Here is a 22,153-nt window from a genome sequence, read left to right on the forward strand (position 1 = left end):
CTCTGCTGTCTGCCTCTGGAGGCTCCGGAGTCCACACATCATTCCCAGATGACCCTGGCCCCATCTCTGCCTCCGATGCAGAGCCCTCATCCTGGCCTTCCCCAGACTCCAGGACTGGCCCATTGTCCTCCCCAGCCTCCTCACTGTCCGACTCCGCTGCCAGCTCCACAGGCTGCTGGCGGACCACAACAGGTGGGTCATAGAAGCATGGATGTCACTGATACAACTACATCCATGACGATTCATCACTATAACAATTTGTTGATAGGAATCAGACCTGTTATGATGAATATGTACCTACGCTGATCGTCCCAAAGGTGCTTTTTCAAGAGGTAACTGGACTTTCTGGTTTTTCTTTGAAGTCCAGTTGCCTTTTGAAAAAGCACCTTTGGCAGGGATGGGATTCTACTGGTTCAGACCGGTTCACGTGAACCGGTAGCTCCGACGATCAGCTGGGAGCGAACTGGTTTGCCCCGATGATCAGATGGGCCCACTTGCCCACCCGTGCTATTTTCCTACCTTTATCTTCTCAGCTGATTTGCGCGGTAGAGCGGATTGCTGCGGAAATCAGCTGTGTTACTCCTCCGAAGTGAAGATTTTTTCAAACTGCGTCTGTGTGCGATCACCGAACCAGTTGTTAAACCGGGAGGATTCCACCACTGACTTTTGAGACAACCATGACTTGGAGAGATCTGAGAATCTCCATAGACACTTAGCTACACTGAAGTTCTTTCTCCCCTCTTTTCCCAAATTAGGGCGAACAAGGTGAGGATGGGGAAGAAGGCACCCCGGGAATGCCGGGGAAAAGAGGGAACTTTGGAGTCCCTGGTTTACCTGGAGCACAAGGCCCCACAGGATTCAAGGTTCGTGCCACCTATTCTTTGTCAGCAGAGAAATTACACTCTGGAGTTTCTGCATCTGATTTCTTGAGACCTTCATTAACATATCATGTGTGGTGTGGTGTCCAATTGTTTCTTAAACCTGACTTAAAGACCTAGTTATTCCATGTCCAGGTGTTGGAGGTGATTAGCAGTTTAAAAAGTTGACGATGATGGTGGCGATATTTTAGGGATTAAGGGCATTTTGATGCCCCTGTCTTGCTGTTCTGACCTAGGCCTCCCAAGATCATGAAGCAGACTCCTTGTCCCGATAAAACTTCTTTTATTTAGGTTAAAGGGAAATTCCTCTCCCAGCAAACAGTCTTTCATGAGATTTCACAACTACAGACCTTTATCAGGCTTGGAGAGCTGCCAGGCCGATATCTTCCAAACGCCACGCTGGAGCAGCAATTACTTGGCAAGAAGTCAGGAACAGATCTTCACCCTCATGAATTAAACTAATTGTCTCCTGCAAACTCCACTCCCCTTCGCTCCTCTTTTATTCCCTCTGGGAGGGGCCATTCACCGTCCACCTGTGGCTTTACTCCTGAGTCGACCCTTGTTCTTCAGCTGTTCCCTTCTCCTGGCAGCTCTGTGCATGCGCACATTGGGAACTGTCAGGGCATCGATTAATCCCATCTTTGGCTCTGGGAAAAATCACCCTGATTTAATTAGAGGATGGATCGTGGCTCCTCCAAGTTGCAATATTCTGAAAAGAAAACCCGAAGAAAAGCTTTCTAATAAAACTCATTTATTTGTTATAAAGAAAATAAAACACCTCACTAACTAAGAAAGATAATTGCTACATTTTGAAAGTAATTCGGGCCAGCTGCTTTTCACAGCAACCGGCACTCCTGGCAAGAGAACAAAGGAAAAAAGTGTGAAGGAATGTGGGTGGATCCGGAAACACGTAGCTTACTGATAAGAAGTTGGCAAGCTACGGAAAGTCTGACAGTCCAGAAATGATGAGCTCAGCTGGTAAATAAAATAACGCAGTGACAGGAACAGGCTCCAGCTGTTCTTCTGCCTCACTGATAATCCGACTCCGAAGGCAGCTGATAACTGTTGGACGGCCCTGGCTCCATCTCTGCCTCCGACGCAGAGCACTCATCAGAGCCTTCCCCAGACTCCAGGGCTGGCCAACCTCCTCACTGTCTGAGTCTGCCACCAGCTCTGCTGGCCTGGCGCTGGCGGCCCACAACACGTCCATTGAGATTTCAAGTTCTCTTGATGATGGTTGGTAGAGAGTCTGATGATGTACTTTATGTTTGATTTACTGCCATGATCTATGGCAGTGATGGCTAACCTTTTTGGCCATGAGTGCCGAAACTGGAATGCATGCATGCATGCCGGAACCTGAAAGGGAGTAGCTGGCCGGTGTGCATGAGCGTGGTGGCCAGCTGCTCTTCCGGGTTACAGCGCGCATGCATACTGGACAGCTGGTCAGGTAGGCATGCACACCAGCTAGCTGATCTCTTTTGAGTTCCGGCGCGTGCGCTCCAGTTTCGGCACTTGAGCACGTGCACCTGGAAGAGCAGCTGGCGATGGCACACATGCCCACAGAGAGGGCTGTGCGTGCCACCTCTGGCACGCATGCCATAGGTTCGCCATCATGGATCTATGGGGTGAAGACCTTAAATCCGTGATGGCGAACCTATGGCACTCGTGCCACAGGTGGCACACGGAGTCATATCTCTGGGCACGGGAATGTTGCCCTAGCTCAGCTCCATCACACATGTGCATGCTGGCCAGCTAATTTTCGGGCCTTCTGGATCCACCGGAAGTCGAATAATGGGCTGTTTCTGGCCTCCGGAGGGCCTCAAGGGGGTTGAGGAAGGCAGTTTTTGCCCTCCCCAGGCACCTAGAAAGGCTTTGGAGCCTGGGGAGGGTGAAAAAAACAGGCCTCCCAGTCCCACCGTGCCATCGCAGGGGGAGCACAGGGGGAGGGGGGTCACGCATGCATATGCGAGGGGCTGGGCTCATTGAATTATGGGTGTGGGCACATGTGCGTGCAACCCCCCCACGCTTCCCCCGCCTTTGGCACGCGACAGCAAAAAGGTTAGCCATCACTGCCTTAAATCAACCAGCAGTTTCAGCTGTCAACTCACCATCACTGCAAGCCTTAAAAGCAGGCAGGGTCCTCCTTACCACCAACATATCAAATGGAAAGCAAAATCCAGTATTGGAGAAGACGTTCAGCACTGATGACCCTCCAGAGCTTCAAAGAAAGGATCAACCTTTTTTGGGGGGTGGGGGAGGGAGGAGAGGGGAAATGTTCCAGAGTGAATGTCCACAAAGCTGGTGGTTTAGAGGCCCAGGATTTGCAAGCCAGACCTTGTGGTGTCTGCTTTTCTTCAGTTCTTCTCTTACTTTCGTTTTGTGAGAAGGAACTTGCTAAAAAGAGATCAGTCCAAGTGGGTTGTATAGAACAGTTTGGGGGCTGGGTGAACGGGGATCTAATTATCCCTCATTTAACCAGGGATGTGTCAATTGACTATCATTGCCCCCTAACGGCCAGAATTGAGAACGACAGGTTGGTTAACTTTAGGGTAATGCAAATCTGGCCAGTTTTACTAGGGAAGATGCCCTGACTTGACCTGGGGCACTCATATTGCAGCACTGGTCAAAAGGGCCCAGCAGAGATTATACGACCTGAGACTTCTCAGGAAACAACAACTGAATGAAAAACTGCTGGCGACCTTCTACCGCTGCACCGTAGAGAGTATTTTAATTTACTGCACCTGCGTATGGTTTGCCAACTGCGCAGTGGCAGATAGGACAGTGCTCCAGAGGGTCAACGTCATTGCCCAGAGGATCATTGATTGCCCTCTCTCCTCCTTGGAAGAGCTTTATAGCTCCCGCTGCCTTAAGAAAGTTCAAAACGTTCTTAAAGATCCATCTCATCCTGGGCACCCCTTTTTTTTTTTTTTTTGAACTATTACCATTTGGCAGCCGGTACAGGATCATAAAAACAAGGACAAATAGGCTGAAAAACAGCTTCTATCCCAGAGCGGTAACTATATTGAATTCTACAGTATAGTGCAATATTAATTCAATATCAGGGGTTTTCAACTCAATTGTATAGACTGCGAAAGATGTGCGTTTGTGTTTTATTTTTTTAGTTTTTCTTATGTATAATGTACACTGAAGATGGTATTTAATTTCCTTGTACAAGGTGCAAGGACAATAAAGTACTACTACTGCTTTCCCAGATTAAGTTTAGAATCAGTGCTATTTTGGAGAGGGAGGTCGAGGACGTGGCATTTTTGAAGCTTCCACCCCTTTCTCGGTACATCAGTCTCAAATTAAGGATGTAGCCTGGAGCAACAAGGTGTTCAAGGAGGACCATCTAAAGTTCGTGAAGATGTTGGTGATGCAGCCAAGTCTTTGTCCTCCTCTCAGATTTTTGGGAGATCCGGGTTCAAACAAAGGGCAAAGAACTTCAGTCTTAAGTAGTTGGAGGGCTTCTAGAATCTGTATTTTATTTTATTTTTTATATTTACATCTTTTCAACATCTTCGCATCAGTAATCCATATTTATACATTTTCTCTTTCTTATCTTAATATATCTTTTATACATATATTTCTAGTATATCATATATATACCATTATAATATATTCTGTTAATCTAAATATTTTATTTACATTTAACATAAACAGGTACCTAATTTCCTTTCCACAATTTTTAATATCTTCCCATTTGTTTCCATATTCCTCCACCTAATTTAACCATTGTTTAGTTTTCTTTTGTCCCCCCCCCCGCATTTTCCCCCTTTCTCCTCCAACCATTTATACCATTTCTCCCAGACTAAGTAATATTCTGTTTCATCTTTTTCTTGTATCTCCTTTGTGAGTGTATCCATTTCCACACACTCCATAATTTCTCTAATCACCTTGTCTTCTGTTGGTATGTCATTGTTTTTCCAGTTTTGGGCAAAAACTATTCGTGCTGCTGTAATTATGTGAATAATTAAGTATCGTATTTCTTTTTCATAAGACCTGGTAATTATTCCCAGTAGGAAAGTTTCTGGCCTCATTTCTATTTGTTGATTTATAATTTCTTCTATTTGTATTTTAATTATTTGCCAAAATTGTTTTGCCTTATGGCAGGACCACCACATGTGATAATAAGTTCCTTTTTGATGTTTACATTTCCAACATAGCAGGGAGGTATTTGGAAACATCTTTGCCAATCTGTAATGTTGATGGAATCTTTTGGTGGCTTTTTTTTTAGGGAGAAAGAGGTTTGCCTGGAGAGATTGGTCCATTGGGGAAAAGAGGTTCTCAAGGTGGAATGGGACTCCCTGGGACCTCCGGTGATCCAGGGACCAAAGGACAGCCGGTGAGTAGATGCGTGCGATAGCTGCTGAAGTTTGTTGGTTGAGGATATCTCTCAGGCCAAGAAAAATAAGTTCTTCTGCTGCATGATTGATGGGGCAGGTATAGAGGATAGATCTACCAAACATCTGAGCTTCTGCATTCAATTTCCTGAAGTAACACAGGGGCTGTCCATGCCAGGTTCCTTCTTCATCTCCTCTCTTATTCCTGAGCATCGTCCTCTGCCAAAATATGCTTAGATTAAGACATCAAGTACAGCAAAAACCCACCGTCCTTCCCTTCAGAAACTGGAAGAGACGAGCGGAGTCATTTCCAAGCCAAGCTATGATCGTGGAGGAGACGATGATGGCTTTGTCTTGAGAGCTAAAAATCCATCTGGGGTTTGGAGGGGCCCCTTTTTTCTTCGCCAATTTCACAAAAAGGGATGGAAGGGGAATTTCAGACTGTTCGTGTTTTTGGCATCATCTCTTCTTGTTGTTGTTCCTCCTTCTGCTCCGTGGAAAATCTATCTAGGGAGACTTTGGTGAATCGGGATTTCCAGGGATTGCTGGACTCTTCGGCCCAAAGGTGAGTTGGAGCCTTCCCTAATAACGTCGTACCAAGTTCCTGTTTCAGAGACAGGTCATGTTTTGCGTCAGATGTCTCAAGGTTGACCACGAGTGGTGAACCTGCTCAACAAAATGGCAGCTGCCGATGATTGATCTCTGCACAGGTTGAGTGGGACCATTCATGAACGACCTCCTGTCATCTAGAGATTCAATTCAATTTCAAATCTTTATTGTCGGTGCCCAACGTATGTACAATGAGATTGGTTGAGCTCCCTCAGTGCACCTCCCCTCCACAACACAATACAACTCACAGTGAAGACAGAAAATCCCTAACCCAATAAATCATATTAACAAAACACCCAGTCCTATTGCACCAGTGTGAATATGTTACATGGTGTGCCGGCCCTGCAGGTCCATCGTACTACGTAGTTATGATGTTATTTTGCATTCAGGAGTCTGACAGCCCACGGATAAAAACTGTTCTTCAGCCTATTTGTGCGGCTGTCTATGCTTCTATATCTCCTTCCTGATGGTAGGAGGATGAAGAAGTGGTGACCAGGGTGAGAGTCGTCCGTGAGGATTTTCCTCACTCGTCTAAGGCAGCGAGCCCTAGCGATCTCATCTAGTGGTATCGGTGGACAGATCATGATTTTTTCTGCTGTGCTCACCACCCTCTGTAGTGTTTTTCTATCCGCGGCTGTCAAACCGGCATGCCACACCGAGATGCAATAAGTGAGGATGCTTTCTGTTGTGGACCGGTAAAAGGAGGTCATCAGTTGTTGTTCCACCCTGTTTTTACACAAGACCCTAAGGAAACGGAGACTCTGTTGCGCCTTCCTGGCCACCTGGATCGTGTTGTTTTCCCAGGTGAAGTCTTCGCTGAGATGGACTCCCAGGAATTTTTATGCTGTAAAAACTGAAGTTAACTTAAGATGGACTTAAGTTTGTTCGCTGCCACCTACGCTGCTTCAATTTCTGTTTGGGGACAGGGCACAGTTCAGAAGGAAAGGAAAGAGAGAAAAATAACAGCAGAGGTGGTTGCAACTTGAATGTAGATACCTACTTTGGAATCTTTTTTAAGTATTATTTGAAATCATCACCTTCATTTAACGACCCCATAATCTTTTGTGGGGTGGAATCTGAGTAACTGAATGGAGCTAGCAGAGTGTTTTTAATGGCTGGATCCCCTTCCTGTTGCCAATGCGGAGTTTTGTTCAACAGATATATATCCTCAGTGTGCCCAGAGAGAGAAATATCTGCCCCTACCTAGGATCGAACTCACAGCCTCCCGATTGTGAGGCGAGAGCTCCACCTCTAGGCCACCCGCACACCACTCCTTTTTAATATTATTTGAAATGGTTTTACTTTTCAAAATAGGAAAGGGATAGCCGAAGGAGATGATGTCCAAGGGGTGGATAGTGCTCTCACCTGGTTATTTTCATCCAACGTTTTTCTCTCTCTTAACAGGGACCACCGGGAGATCTTGGCTTCAAAGGCATCCAGGGCCCGAAAGGGCCCCAAGGACTCTGGGTGAGTTGAGGGTTTCACCATTCTTGCCTTGACCTTCAGCTCTCTTCAGAAGCTGCTTTCTTCTCAGTTAAAAGATGGTGAGCTGTATTCGGACCCACTTCCATGTCTTCTGCCCACCCCATGACTGAGCGGCTGAAACTGGGCAGCCGAAGGACCAGGTTTTGACCTGTTTGGGGGTAATGACGATGGAGACAGCTTTCTTCTCGGAGGCCAAAACATTTAGTCATATCCTACCAAGTTGTCACCACGTCACCAAATTCCTCAATCAGTCAATGTTTCCTGCTAGAACAGTGTTGGCGAACCTATGGCATGAGTGCCGGAAGTGACATGCAGAGCCATCTCTCCGGGCATGCCAGCCATCGCCTGTTGCTCTTTCAGGTTCTGGCACGCACATGTGCGCTGGCCAGCTGTTCTTTGTGCGCACGGGAGCGCTGGAAATCAGAAGAGCAGTTCCCTGGCATGCATGTGTGCGAGGGGTGGTTTCTACTTGCTTTTACTACCGGTTCGGAATGGGATCGCACAAAAGCTTCTGTGCATGTGCAGATCGCCGATGATGACATCCGGGGCAGTGGATGGGGCCTCCTGCCGGTTTTACTACCGGTTCTTGTGAACCGGTCCAAACCGGGGGCAACCCACTGCTGATGTGTGCGCCGGGAAGCTGAGCTTCCCATTTCCAGCGTGCACATGCGCGCTGGACAGCTGGTCTTTGTGCGTGCAAGCACACCGGAAACTGGAAGACCAGGTGATTGGCATGCGTGCGCACACCAAAAACTGGAAGCTCAGCTTCCCAGCATGCACATGCACGCCGGGGAGCTGTTCTTCCGGTTTCTGGCAATCCCTGACGCGCATGAGCTTCCGTTTTGGCACTTGGTGCTGAAAAGTTTCGCCAACACTGTGCTAGAATCAGGGATAAAGAATCAGCAGTAGAGTACGTAAATCTGCTGAGGAAGTAGCGGTAGTAGTTCAAGGGATGGGTTGGTAGAAGATGGGTTGTCTTCTCCTCCACCTGCTTTCCCTGATAAATATTTCTTCTACCCAGAAAAGGTGAAATACCTGAAAAAACAAGCAGTCCTGTTCTGGGTCTGGTAGCCCTTGCTGGGTCATCTGAAAGTCCAAATTCCTTAGATGAGCTTCTGGACATTGGGCAGCTCTTTGATACCCATCTGGTGCTATTATTGGTCAGAAAGCAAGGTGGTGCTCCAGCTGTCAGGGTTCCTCAAAGAAAGAAGACTCCGAGGCTTGAAGTCCCTCAAAGTTCCATTTTATTAGAAGATGTCATATTGGCACATCTGGGAAAACCTGAATCTGAAAGCTTCCAGATTTTCCCCACCCAAAGGAACATCCAAGTCCCTGCCCAGCACCCACAAGTCCATCAAATGGTCCAATCAAGACACTGTCCCAACTGGAGATGCCTCCCAGTTCCATCTCTACAGGTGCAGGGCAAGATGTCCTTGACTCTCTGAGAAAGGAATGTTATTATGACTACATATCACCCTGGCTCCATACAATCCCCCCTCCCAGTTTCCCACAGTAGTAAATGTGGCAGGCCTGAAGATCCAACGCAAAAGATGGCTTCCAGGCCTGACACCAGCCTCATCTGGATTCAAAAGTTAAGAAGGATTGGAGCTGGCTAGACACCACCAGGAAAATAGGGCTGGAGACCCCTCCAGGGAAGAGAAATAGAAGTTCTTGTAGTGAAATAGCTTATCCATTGTCTAACTGAATGGTTTGTTTTTGTAGGGCCAAGAAGGTGTCATTGGTCCAGTTGGGATTTCAGGCCCACCAGGAAACTCTGTAAGTGTCCCTCTTGCTCTTTAGTTCCTCTTCTTAAGATTAGCAAATTTTCTCTCAAGGTGCTATGGATTTTTTTTTAAAATATTTTTTTTATTGATTTATTGTTTAAATATAAAAATAATGAATACACTGCAATTGTCCTGGCATTCCACGTACCATGAAACAAAGGTAAAAACTAACAAATATACTACTATTTTTTGGACTATAAGACACAGTTTTTTGTCTCCCAAAAGGGGATGAAAATGTCTGTGTGTCTTATAGACCGAATATTGCCGATGCCTCGGCCACACGCTGGCCGTTTTTTGGGCACACCCCATTTTGGGGCATTTTTCAAGCCTTTTTTCGGCCTGTTTTTGAGGCTTTTTTTGGCCAATATTTTTGGAAAAATGGCCTGGAAAAAGCCTCAAAAACGGGCCAAAAAAAGCCTCAAAAATCAGCTGAAAAAAGGCTAGAAAACAGACAGAAAAAAGCCTTGAAAATGGGGCCAAAAAGATCCAAAAATGAGCTGAAAAAAGCATTGAAAATGGGCTGAAAAAAGCCTTGAAAACAGGCTGGAATAAGCCTCAAAAACAGGCTTAAAAAAGCCTCAAAATTCAGCCGAAAAAAGCCTAGAAAACAGACAGAAAAAAGCCTTGAAAATGGGTCCAAAAAAGACCCCAAAATGAGCTGAAAAAAGCATTGAAAATGGGCTGAAAAAAGCCTTGAAAACAGGCTGGAATAAGCCTCGAAAACAGGCTTAAAAAAGCCTCAAAAGTCAGCTGAAAAAAGCCTAGAAAACGGACAGAAAAGAGCCTTGAAAATGGGGCCAAAAAAGACCCAAAAATGGGGCCCGTGGAGGCCAAAAACTTTTTTTGTTGTTGATTTCCTCTTCTAAATTTAGGTGTGTCTTATAGTCAGGTGCGTCTTATAGTCCGAAAAATACGGTATTTTAAAGAGTGCCAGTGCTGTACACTTATTTCTGACCATCATATTCTAGAGTACCAAATTTATCTTTCATTCTAATACCTACATTCTAATACATATATAGTATCGCTTTCCATTTCCACCTAACCTGATTCTGTCGCATTCTAACTTCTATCTCGTGCTTCCAGCCATTGATAGAATCTATTCCATACAGCATAGCGTTCTGTATCTCCTTTATCTTTTATTTTTAACGTTAGTCTGTCCATTTCCGCATAGACCAGTATCTTCCTTATCCTCTCTTCCTCTGAAGGGGTGTTTTCGCTCTTCCCATTGCTGCACATATACAATTCTAGCTGAGGTCAAGATGTGTAATATTAGGTATATATTGTCCCTTTATCATAACCGCCTGCTATAATGCCTAATCAGAATAATTCTGGCTTAAACTCTATTATGTTGTCTAATCATTTTTTTCTAACCGCACATGAATTCTTTTGAAGGCGGTGTGGAATTTTTTTAAGGCCATCATAACTGTCATTTTCTCAACACTCACCCCTTCCCAGCCCTTTGTCAGAACAAAATAAAACTCAAAATCCACAGTTCCTCCACTTAGCTTGAGACTGTGGCAGCTCTGCCCCTTGAAAGTGGGACTCTCTTCAAAGCTGGTGCAGATCCTTCAAGCCCCAGCATGATCCACAACTCTGGTTCTTATCTATTAATGTCTTGAATTATTGCAACGATTCCTATGTTGCATTGTCTTTGGATCTTCCGTTGTGGTGCAGCATCCCAAGGCATTCCCAGGAAAATTGTGATGGTACACAACTCTGTGTGTGTGTGTCTTTCATTCCAAAACTGAGATCTGAATGTTGATCCATATAGACCAGGAAACTAAAGCTCAGATTTTCACTTTGCCTGAACATAGAAAAGAAATATTTAAAGTAAGGATGGGCACCTGATACAGGCAGATGTTTTGGGCAACGGCCTCTTGCTGTTGAGCCAAGCTGTTGGAGGTGATATGAGCTGAAGGCCAAACATCTGGAAGGCACCATCGTCCCTCCTTCTCGGTCAACAAAGTTTGTCCTATTTGGCTTTCTTCCCATGGTCTTCTTTTTCACACATGGTGTTTTCTAGACAATTTTAACCCTTCAGTCCAGCAACTTAGATACAGATACAGATTAACAGAGTTGGAAGGGATCTTGTAGGTCATCTAGTCCAACCCCCTGCCCAAGCAGACCCAACACCATTTTTGACAGATGGCTGACCAGTCTCTTCTTGAAAGCTTCCAGTGATGGAGCATCCACAACTTCTGGAGGCAAGTTGTTCCACCTGTTAATTGTCCTCACCTTTAGGAAGTTTCTCCTTAATTCCAGATTGCTTCTCTCCTTGATTCGTTTTCATGTCACCTAACTTCTAGTCATGTCACCTACCTAAAAAAAAAAAAAAAAAGAAAGAAAGAAAAGAGAGAAAAAGAAAAGCAAATCAGAACAACAACAAAAAAGGAGAAATCATCTATTCATCATCTCTTGCCCGCTTCAATACTTTAATCGCTATGCTTTTTTTTTTACTTGCCTCCCATATTCCTCTCTTGGATCTTTATCTCTGTTTGCATCTGCTTCTTGGCTGTTCAGTCTAGGTATTTCTCCCACCTCTACCCTCTTCCACTGCCCAGTTTCCAAAATTTCTACCCAGGCCCCTATCTCCCTTTCAAAAGTATCTTCCAACTCTCTTAATATATTTCCCCCCTGATTTTGACTGGTTGTCCAATCTCTGCTTAAAAACCTCCACTGATGGAGCATCCACAACTTCTGAAGGCAAGCCATTCTCGCTCTTTCTCACGCTCAAGGGCTGATTCACACAGTGACTTCGGAGCTTTTCTTTATATTGGCATGTGCAGACGTCTTACACGTTTAACAGGTGTGCATTTTGTCACCCTTTTTTTCCCTCCCCAGGGTCCTAAAGGAGAGAAAGGCAGCCAAGGTGAAGCGGTAAGTGTTGTCCCTTTTGTGCCATGGGTGTGAAAGTCATTTTGCACCCACGCCTCTTCTGTGAAGGACCCGTTTTCATCTCCTTCTTCGTTTCCTTTTTTTCAGGGTCTCCAAGGTCCAAGGGTAAGTATGGCTCTGTGTTGTCCCATCAAGATTGCTCCTTCCACCCCAAGACTTGAAAACTCCTCAGCCATTCTTTCGAAATGTTTCCTGTAAGAAAAGGGAAGGAAAAAAAATTGAAATTACAGTCCAAGTGTTGGCACTAAAACCAAGCATACATAAAGTGGTTTTGATTTGTTGTTGTTAGTCATGAAGTCCTGTCTGACCCATCGCGACTCCATGGACAACGTTCCTCCAGGCCTTCCTGTCCTCTACCATCTTCTGGAGTCCATTTAATCTCACGCCGACTGCTTCAGTAACTCCATCTAGCCACCTTGTTCTCTGTTGTCCCTTTCTTCTTTTGCCCTCCATCGTTCCCAGCATTATTAGGCTCTTCTCCAGGGAGTCCTTCCTTCTCATTAGGTGGCCAAAGGATTTGAGTTTCCTCTTCAGGATCTGGCCTTCTAAAGAGCAGTCAGGGTTGATCTTCTCTAGGACTGATCAGTTGGATCACCTTGCAGTCCAAAGGACTCGCAGAAGTCCCTTGGATCTACCTACCTATCTATCTATCTATCTATCTATCTATCTATCTATCTATCTATCTATTGTTGTTGTTAGTTGCGAAGTTGTGTCCATCCCATCGCGACCCCATGGACAATGTTTCTCCAGGCCTTCCTGTCCTCTACCATCCCCCCGGAGACCATTTAAGCTCATGGCCGACTGCTTCAGTGACTCCATCCAGCCACCTCCTTCTCTGCCGTCCCCTTCTTCTTTTGCCCTCCATCGTTCCCAGCATTATTAGGCTCTTCTCCAGGGAGTCCTTCCTTCTCATTAGGTGGCCAAAGGATTTGAGTTTCCTCTTCAGGATCTGGCCTTCTAAAGAGCAGTCAGGGTTGATCTCCTCTAGGACTGACCGGTTGGATCGCCTTGCAGTCCAAGGGCTTCGATTAAATGGCGGAAATCCGATCGTTCTGATCTGGCCTTTGGGAAGTGCAAAATTAAGAATGGTCATGTCCGAGTTGAAATATGGAGTTTGCTTAAAAGAATAGAATGCAACATTTTAGTCCAGGCAAGAGAATCACAGTGCTGAGATAAAGCCAGTGAAGGGAAAAGTATCTGGAGATTCTCAGTCCATCCAGGTTATGGTTGTCCCAAAAGTGTTTTCTTTCAAATGGCAACTGGATGTTTTTCTTTGAAGACGTTTTGCTTCTCACCCAAGAAACTTCTTTAGTTCTTCCGAAGGCAACTGGATTTGGTTTTCCCCTTGAAGACGTTTCGCTTCTCATCCAAGAAGCTTCCTCAGCTCTGGCATAGCTAAATGTCTATGGAGATTCTCAGCCATCCAGGTCATGGTTGTCCCAAAGGTGCTTTTTCAAGAGGCAACTGGACTTTCTTGTTTTTCTTTGAAGGCGTTTCGCTTCTCACCCAAGAAGCTTCCTCAGCTCTGATGCACAGCTAAATGTGCATTCTCTGTCATCCAGGTCATCACTGTCCCAAAGGACAGTGTTTCAAAAGGCAGCTGGACTTGTAGGGCACAGATAAACCTCCAAGTGACCTCAACGATGCTCAGAAAGACTGCTAACAACCAGATGACTGCCAGGAATATAAATCCTTCCGTTCCCCTACCATTCAGTCTGAACTGAAGAAGCTTCTAGGATGAGAAGTGAAATGTCTCCCAAAAAACCCCCAAGGAAGTCCAGTTGTCTTTTGAAAGAAAGCACCTTTGGGACAGTGAAGAAAATATTTGTGTGTGTGTGTGTGTGTGTGTGTGTGTGTGTGTGTGTGTGTGTGAAAAAGAGGAAGACAACTTTGGAAAAGAACCCCCCCCCCTCCCCTCATACACAGTGGTGTTTTGCATCTCCAGTTCAGCCACCATCTGTTCAGGTTAGGGAGGATCAATCATGATTAATCTTGACTCTTGTCTTCCTAGGGTATCCCAGGGCCCCGAGGACCTCCAGGCCCCCCGGTATGTATTTAAAATATGATTTGGGTTTTTGTTGCCTTTGTCTTAAAAAGCACACGATGATGGCTGAAGCTTTTCTGCATCTGGGCTGTGGAACCTGAATGCAAGAGATAGCAATAGCACTTAGACTGATATACCGCTTCACAGTGCTTTTACAGCCCTCTCTAAGCGGTTTTACAGAGTCAACCTCTTGTCCCCCAACAATCTGGGTCCTCGTTTTACCGACCTTGGAAGGATGAAAGGCTGAGTCAACTTTGAGCTGGTCAGGATCGAACTGATGGCAATGGGCGGAATTAACCTGCAATACTGTATGCTAATCACTGCACCACCATGGCAAGGAAGGAAGGAAGGAAGGAAGGAGAAAAGAGAGGGAGAGAAAGAAGGAAGGAAGGGAAGGAAGCAAGCAATAACAATAGCACTTAGACTTATATACCTCTTCACAGTGCTTTACAGCCCTAAGTGGTTTACAGTGTCAGGCTCTTGCCCCCAACAATCTGGGTCCTCATTTTACCTATCTCGGAAGGACAGAAGGCTGAATCAACCTTGAGCTGGTCAGGATCGAACTGATGGCAATGGGCGGAATTAACCTGCAATACTGTATGCTAATCACTGCACCACCATGGCAAGGAAGGAAGGAAGGAAGGAAGGAAGGAAGGAGAAAAGAGAGGGAGAGAAAGAAGGAAGGAAGGGAAGGAAGCAAGCAATAACAATAGCACTTAGACTTATATACCTCTTCACAGTGCTTTACAGCCCTCTCTAAGTGGTTTACAGTGTCAGCCTCTTGCCCCCAACAATCTGGGTCCTCATTTTACTCACCTCAGAAGGACAGAAGGCTGAGTCAACCTTGAGCCGGTGGGAATCAAACTGCTGGCAATCAGCAGAGTTAGCCTCTCTAAGCGGTTTAGAGTCGGCCTATTGCACCCAACAATCTGGGTCCTCATTTTATCCACCTCGGAAGGATGGAAGGCTGAGCCAACTTTGAGCCTGGTGAGATTCGAACTGCCAGATTATAGGAAGCCGGCAGTCAGCAGAAGTAGCCTGCAGTACTGCATTCTAACCACTGCGCCACCATGGCTCATGTTCTTTACTTTACAACCTAAAGGATCGGACGGACAGCTTTCCAACTCTGGCCCTCAACAGCCAAGAATTTTATCTTGATTTAACTTGCTTAACGCTTCATACTTTGTCTCTTATCTTTACAGGGCCCACCAGGAATTCAAGCTGCATTTGTAAGTTTTCTGAATCCCCACTGGTCTTAGAGTTCGGCAAGTTTGGGACGTTTGTTGCGAAAAAACAACCAAACAATCCCAAAATGAAACCATGAAACCTTTGAGAGATTGGGTTACAGGAGCCTGCGTGGTTCTTATTTCATTTAAACATCATAATCTCCACCCTGGACATTTCATCATTAATTCTGACAGTGCATGTATTCTATCTGCATGGACTTTCTCCTTCAAGTCCTAGAGGGATCTTGGAGTCCTAGTGGACAACCATTTAGATCTGAGCCAGCCGTGTGCAGCAGCTGACAAAAAAGCCAACACAGTTCTAGGCTACATAAACAGAGGGATAGAATCAAGATCACGTAAAGTGTTAATACCACTTTATAAGGCCTTGATAAGGCCACACTTGGAATACTGCATCCAGTTTTGGTCACCACAATATAAAAAAGATGTGGAGACTCTAGAAAGAGTGCAGAGAAGAGCAACAAAGGTGATTAGCTGACTGGAGGCTAAAACAGATAAAGAACGGTTGCAGGAACTGGGTATATCTAATTTGATGAAAAGAAGGACTAGGGGAGACATGATAGCAGTCTTCCAATATCTCAGGGGCTGCCCCAAAGAAGAGGGAGTCAAGCTATTCTCCAAAGCACCTGAGGGTAGAACAAGAAGCAACGGGTGGAAACTAATCAAGGAGAGAACCTAGAACTAAGGAGGAATTTCCTGACAGGGAGAACAATTAATCAGTGGAACAACTTGCCTCCAGAAGTTGTGAATGCTCCAACACTGGAAGTTTTTAAGAAGATGTTGGATAACCATTTATCTGAAGTGGTGTAGGGTTTCCTGCCTAAGCAGGGGGTTGGACTAGAAGACCTCCAAGGTCCCTTCCAACTCTGTTATTCTATTCTATTCTATTCTATTCTATTCTATTCTATTCTATTCTATTCTATTCTATTCTATTCTATTCTATTCTATTCTATTCTATTCTATTCTATTCCTATTCCTATTCCTATTCCTATTCCTATTCTATTCTATTCTATTCTATTCTATTCTATTCTATTCTATTCTATTCTATTCTATTCTATTCTATTCTATTCTATTCTATTCTAAGTCTACCATAACTATGTCTTTTCTCCTCTAATCCAGGGGCAAGATGACTTCGATGTAGCTTTCCACTCCATGTTGACTGCCAGCGCTGTCTTCAGGTCAGAGGTAAGCCATGAGATCTTTTTGGAGATCTTTAAGAGATCTCTCTGAAATGCCAAAAAGGATCAGCCACTGCAAGGAATCCATGCGTGTCTTCTCTCTTTCCTGTCAGAGCTACGAACAGATGGATCTTCCAGCGATGGAGCAAGGAGGGGAGATCTTTAAGACCTTGCACTACCTCAGTGTCCTCATCCAGAGCATCAAGAGACCCCTGGGGACAAAGGAAAACCCTACCCGTATTTGTAAAGACCTCATGAACTGTGAACAAAAGATGCAGGATGGTAAGCCTTCATCTGCTCCAGGATGGACAGCAGACAGACAAATGTCCTCCAAGATCTACATCGGTTGCGATGCCCTAAATTCTAGATTTCATTCCTTCATGAACTTTCTGCCTAAATGTAACAACTCTTGGCAATGTATGGAAGAATCTCAATATATCTCCTGATAAACTGGACCAAAAAAAGAGAATGAAACAGTTGAAAAATGAACAACAAAAGAGTCATGGAAGATGGCCCTTTGTCCAAGGGGTGGGCTGCTGGGGGTTCGCAGGGGTTCGGGAGAACCTCTAGCTAAGATTCCATGCAGTTCGGAGAACCCCCAAATCCTCCTCCTGGCTGGCCCCACCCCTCCCCTCCCAGGAGTCTCCACCTGGCCCATTGTGGATGCAGGTAAATGCAGGGTGTGCATGGAGGCTCAGGGAGGGCAAAAAATGTTTCCGCCCTCCAGAGGGCCTCTGGAGCCTGGGGAGGCTGTTTTCACCCTCATGGAGGCTCGAGAAAAGCCTCCGGAGCCTGGGGAGGGCAAAAACACCCTCCCCCCGCCATGGTGCAGGAGGCTGACTAGGCCACACCCACCATCGCCATGCCTACCCAGCAGCCTGGAAGAGAACCCCTTGCTTATATTTTTGAAGCCCATCCCTGCATTTTCCTCTTCTTTACAAGGTGCCACTGTAATCAAAGGCCCCTCTCAAGAAAAGATTGACTAGGCTCCTAAAAGTCAGAAAAAGCAGGACAATCAGATTTCCAGGCTCTGGTCTGTCACCTCCTTCTTTATCTGGGATGAACCATCTGTCCTGTCCCGGTCCCACACGCACACACACCAACAGACGTCCAAGAGTTGAAGACCAAACCAGCCGACAAAATCCTTTTCCTTATGATAACGGAACTTGGCAACAACCTAGTGGCTGGCTGCCAAGAGTTTATTACTTACGAAGAGGAGAGATAACTTCTTCCCGCTTCTGGTACATCAAAGTAAACAGCTCAATAATTACAGAGTCAATCAAGTCCAAAGATAATCCAGCAAAGTCTATAGCAAAAGTCCGGCAATGCAGAATGGCGTGGAAGCTTTCAGCTTTGTTCATCACAAGGTTTGACTGGCCACCATGCTCTCTTTTATACCCTGTGGGGTGTGGTCCAGTGACTCAGCCTAATCTCGGGCACGCCTTTTCTTCTGTTGTGTGCGCTTATCTCTGCGACGCTGGCGTGGATCCAGCCAAGACTCATTACCCTCATCACTGTCCACCTGTGGCTGCGTGGACGTGCTTGGCCCCGGCCCTATCTCTTGCCCTTCAGCGGACACTGAAGGCATTGCCAAAGAGGAGGGTCCTGGAGAGGGAGGCCTTGCCAACTCCTCTCCTTCACTCTTGGAGTACAACACCATCTTCACTAGATCCGACAGGATGGGCAGAATCATTCTGGAGATGAGGCTCTAGATTATTCTACCTCCTCTGTACAGAATAATACAGTTGGAAGGGCCCTTGGAGATCTTCTAGTCCAACACCAAGTTCGAGCAGAAGACCTTATGCCCATGATGGCGAATCTATGGCAAGCGCACCAGAGTTGGCATGCAAAGCCCTCTATGTGGGCACCTGCGCCATCGCCAGCTGGTCTTGTAGTTTTCAGCGTGCATGTGCGCGCTCGCCAGCTGGTCTTTGCGGGTGCTGGAGCGCCGGAAAATGGACTGAAAACAGCCCCCCAAATGACAAAAAACTGGTAAAAAAAAAAGGCCATTTTTTGGGGCTGTTTTCCAGGCTGTTTCCGGGCCTTTTTCAGGCTGTTTTTGGGTCGTTTTCAGGTTGATTTTTTGAGCCATTTTCCGGGCTGTTTTTCAGACCTGAAAATGCTCCAAAAATGGCCTGAAAACAGCCCAGAAAACGGTCTGAAAATGGCCCCAAAACAGCCTGAATTTTTTTTTTTAATTTGATTTATATGCCGCCCTTCTCCGGAGACTCAGGGTGGCTTACAATGTGTTAAGCAATAGCCTTCATACTTTTGTATATTTATACAAAGTCAGCTTATTGCCCCCACAACTGGGTCCTTAATTTATCTACCTTAGAAAGGATGGAAGGCTGAGTCAACCTTGAGCCTTGGAGAGATTCGAACCAGCAGTAATTGCAGGCAGCTGTGTTAATAACAGGGTGCTTAGACCACTGTACTATCAAGGCTCTTGATGCCCCCAAAATGCCCGCACTGCCCAGCGCTGCCCAGCTGCCCAGCTAGTCTTTGGTTTTCTGGTGCTCCAGTGCACACACATGCATGCATATGCACGCGTGTTCCAGTTTGGGCACTCGGTGCTGAAAAAGTTTGCCATCACTGCCTTATACCATTCCAGACCAGTGGCACTCCAGTCCCTTCTTCAAAGCCTCCAGTGATGGAGCTCCCACAATGATTATGACCCACTGCAAAAGATTAAAGGACGCTGATAGTAGTTGGAGCCAAAGTAGTTGGAAGTGATAGCTTCCACACTGTTCTTCTCCAGAACTTAGGGGAAAAAAATCAATAGCCTTCTCCAAGATACCACACTATATGGTAGTGGCCAAAATTGTGGAAACCTTTTGGGAAAAGTTGCCAAGGCTCAAGGTTGACTCAGCCTTCCATCCTTTCTAAGGTAGGTGAAATGAGGACCCAGTTTGTGGGGGCAATAAGCTGACTTTGTATAAAATATACAAAAGAATGAAGGCTATTGCTTAACGCATTGTAAGCCGTCCTGAGTCTCCGGAGAAGGGCGGCATATAAATCAAATAATAATAATAAAAAAAAGTTGTATTTTCTAAAACTAGCTAATAACACCACTTTTTTGGGGGGAGTACCACCATAAACTTATATATCAATGGAAAGAGAATTGAATCAAGAATGTAATGCAATCCTTTTTAGGAAGGATTTGCTATTAGAAGAGCAGTTAGAGGATAAAGAAGAAAAGGGAAACACGTAGAAAAAACGAGATAGACAAAAATGATCCCCAAATGAGATATACAAAGATGATCACCACGTCAGTTAATACTTCGTTTTAGCGGAGATGGCTAAAATCTCTGCATATTTGAAGGACCGTTCGAATGAAAGATATGTACTGGAATGGAGAAGATGGATTGACTATATACAAAACAAATATGGGACTAAAAAGTTGCAAATAGCTTATGAATGAAATAGTTAGATGATTTTTCTTTTTACTCTGACATTTTGGTACCTATGGGGGAGTTAAAGAGTAAGGGGGAGTTAAGAGCTTATAGTTTGTTTATGTTAGATTATGTTTGCTAAATGCAATACCCTGTATTTTGCTCTGGGAAGTCGGGGGGGGGGGGTGGGGAGGGAGAAGGGAACGGGTGGGGGGAGGAGGGGGTGGAAATTTGTTTGTAAAACATTTTAAAACTTTTCAATTAAAAAAAATATATACTTCGTTGGGTAACCTTTAGCATGAATGACGGCCTTACAACGTCTTCCCATGGAAGGAACCAAGTCTTTTAGTTCTGCAGCTGTTACCATGTGAAGCCAAGATGGAATGTTGGCTTCTATTAACTGGGTTTTATTGCTGGGTCGCTTCTGACTAACAAGTTTCTTTAGTCAGCTCCATCGATTTTCCATTGGGTGAAGGTCTGGACTCTTCCCAGGCAATTCCAGCAGTGGAATAGGATTATCTTGAAACTCCCCCCAAAAAAGTGGTGTTATTAGCCATCAAAACTCAAAAGTACACGCTTCCCAAAAGGTTTCCACAATTTTGGCCACTGCTATAGCTGGATCTGGCCTCACGTGTTATTTCTCTCTCCTCTTCTTCTTCAGGTGTGTACTGGATTGACCCGAATCTCGGCTGTTCTTCAGACAGCATTCAGGTCACCTGCAGCTTCACTCAAGAAGGTCAAACCTGCCTCAACCCTATCACAACATCAAAGGTACCTTAAAGCAGTGGTGAAATTCAATTTTTTTTTACTACTGGTTCTGTGGGCGTGGCTTGGTGAGCGTGGCAGGGGAAGGATACGGCAAAAGCTCCATTCCCTCCCCACTCCAGGGGAAGGATACTGTAAAATCCCCATTCCCTCCCCTCTGGCGGAAGGATACTGTAAAATCCCCATTCCCACCCCACTCCAGGGAAAAGATACTGTAAAATCCCCATTCCCACCCCACTCCAGGGGAAGGATACTGCAAAATCCCCATTCCCTCCCCACTCCAGGGGAAATATACTGCAAAATTTCTATTACCTCCCCACTCCAGGGGAAGTATACTGCAAAATCCCCATTCCCATCCCACTCCAGGGGAAGAATATTGCAAAATCCCCATTCCCACCCCACTCCAGGGAAAGGATACTGTAAAATCCCCATTCCCACCCCACTCCAGGGGAAGGATATTGCTAAATCTCCATTCCCACCCCATTCCAGGGGAAGGATATTGCTGAATCTCCATTCCCACCCCACTCTGGGGCCAGCCAAAGGTGGCATTTGCCAGTTCTCCAAACTACTCAAAATTTCCGCTACCGGTTCTCTAGAACCTGTCAGAACCTGCTGGATTTTCACCCCTGCATCAAAGGCACACGTGGCTTCTAAGAAAGCCACCGGAATGCAGCATTTCACGTGCCACCCATTGAACAACTCTAAAAACAAGGACATTTCTATTTTCTGAAAATGCCTGTGGTTCTACGTGGAGCACAGAGACGTTCTCGGAAAGGCAGATAATGTATCTGGGGCTTGGCTGCACCCGTTTCCCATTTAATATATATTTTTTTTCAATCCCAATAAAATCTTTGCAAAAAAATAAAATGAAATTAAAAACAGGCAGATAGGGAGGCTGGCATGTGCTGCAGTGCCCACGTGGTTGACACGTTGCTTATCCTCGTCGTAAGTACCACGTTCCAATTGTTTCAGCTTTTAAAAATAAGTTCTGTCTTAAGCTGAACCTGGAAAGGAATAACTAGCTAGTGACATTTTTTTCTTTTCAAAAAGACCGAAGTGGTATTTTGGCTCAGTTGAAATTTTTTTTCATGGATAACCTCAGGCAATATACAGCCTGGAGCAAAACGATTTGTGAATAAGCAGAGCAATTATTTCTTCTTTTTAAAAAATAGAATCTAAATAGAATTGGGGTTGAAAATTTGAGATTCGGCTGGCGCACATTATTGTCCAGAATTTCAGCCGTGTCGTCTCTCGTGCCAAGCAGCAAGTAAATGCCTCTGTTTTTTGTGAATGGGTCTCGGTAGTTAAAGCGGCCAGATTCATTCATAAAAATTAGAGATATTAGCAAGGTTGGCTGCAGGAAGTCCCTTTGTCCATGGGAAGGATGACTCTTAGTGCAAATCCGTGCTTATCTGTCCATAGCAATAGCAATAGCACTTAGACGTATATACTGCTTTACTGTTTTACAACCCTCTCTAAGCGGTTTACAGAGTCAGTCTATTGGCCCCAAACAATCTGGGTCCTTTTTTTACCCACCTC

At 45.3% G+C, this 22,153-nt stretch overlaps 1 protein-coding gene across 1 annotated transcript in view; it reads left to right on the forward strand.

Annotated features, from left to right (window-relative positions):
- The window catches only part of COL27A1 (collagen type XXVII alpha 1 chain), a 105,902-nt gene that overhangs the window by 78,524 nt on the left and 5,225 nt on the right, over positions 1-22,153 (forward strand). Inside the window, exons 29-40 of the mRNA XM_070955894.1 lie at positions 756-863; positions 5,113-5,220; positions 5,730-5,783; positions 7,232-7,294; positions 9,035-9,088; positions 11,938-11,973; positions 12,079-12,096; positions 14,003-14,038; positions 15,238-15,264; positions 16,399-16,464; positions 16,571-16,739; positions 20,511-20,620. Coding sequence (XP_070811995.1) covers positions 756-863; positions 5,113-5,220; positions 5,730-5,783; positions 7,232-7,294; positions 9,035-9,088; positions 11,938-11,973; positions 12,079-12,096; positions 14,003-14,038; positions 15,238-15,264; positions 16,399-16,464; positions 16,571-16,739; positions 20,511-20,620 — 849 coding nt within the window. The remainder of the gene's footprint in view (positions 1-755; positions 864-5,112; positions 5,221-5,729; positions 5,784-7,231; positions 7,295-9,034; positions 9,089-11,937; positions 11,974-12,078; positions 12,097-14,002; positions 14,039-15,237; positions 15,265-16,398; positions 16,465-16,570; positions 16,740-20,510; positions 20,621-22,153) is intronic.

The sequence above is a fragment of the Pituophis catenifer genome, unplaced genomic scaffold (genome assembly GCF_029215685.1).
Source record: "Pituophis catenifer annectens isolate HBS135680 unplaced genomic scaffold, rPitCat1.0.hap2 SCAF_17, whole genome shotgun sequence".
NCBI lineage: Eukaryota > Metazoa > Chordata > Lepidosauria > Squamata > Colubridae > Pituophis > Pituophis catenifer.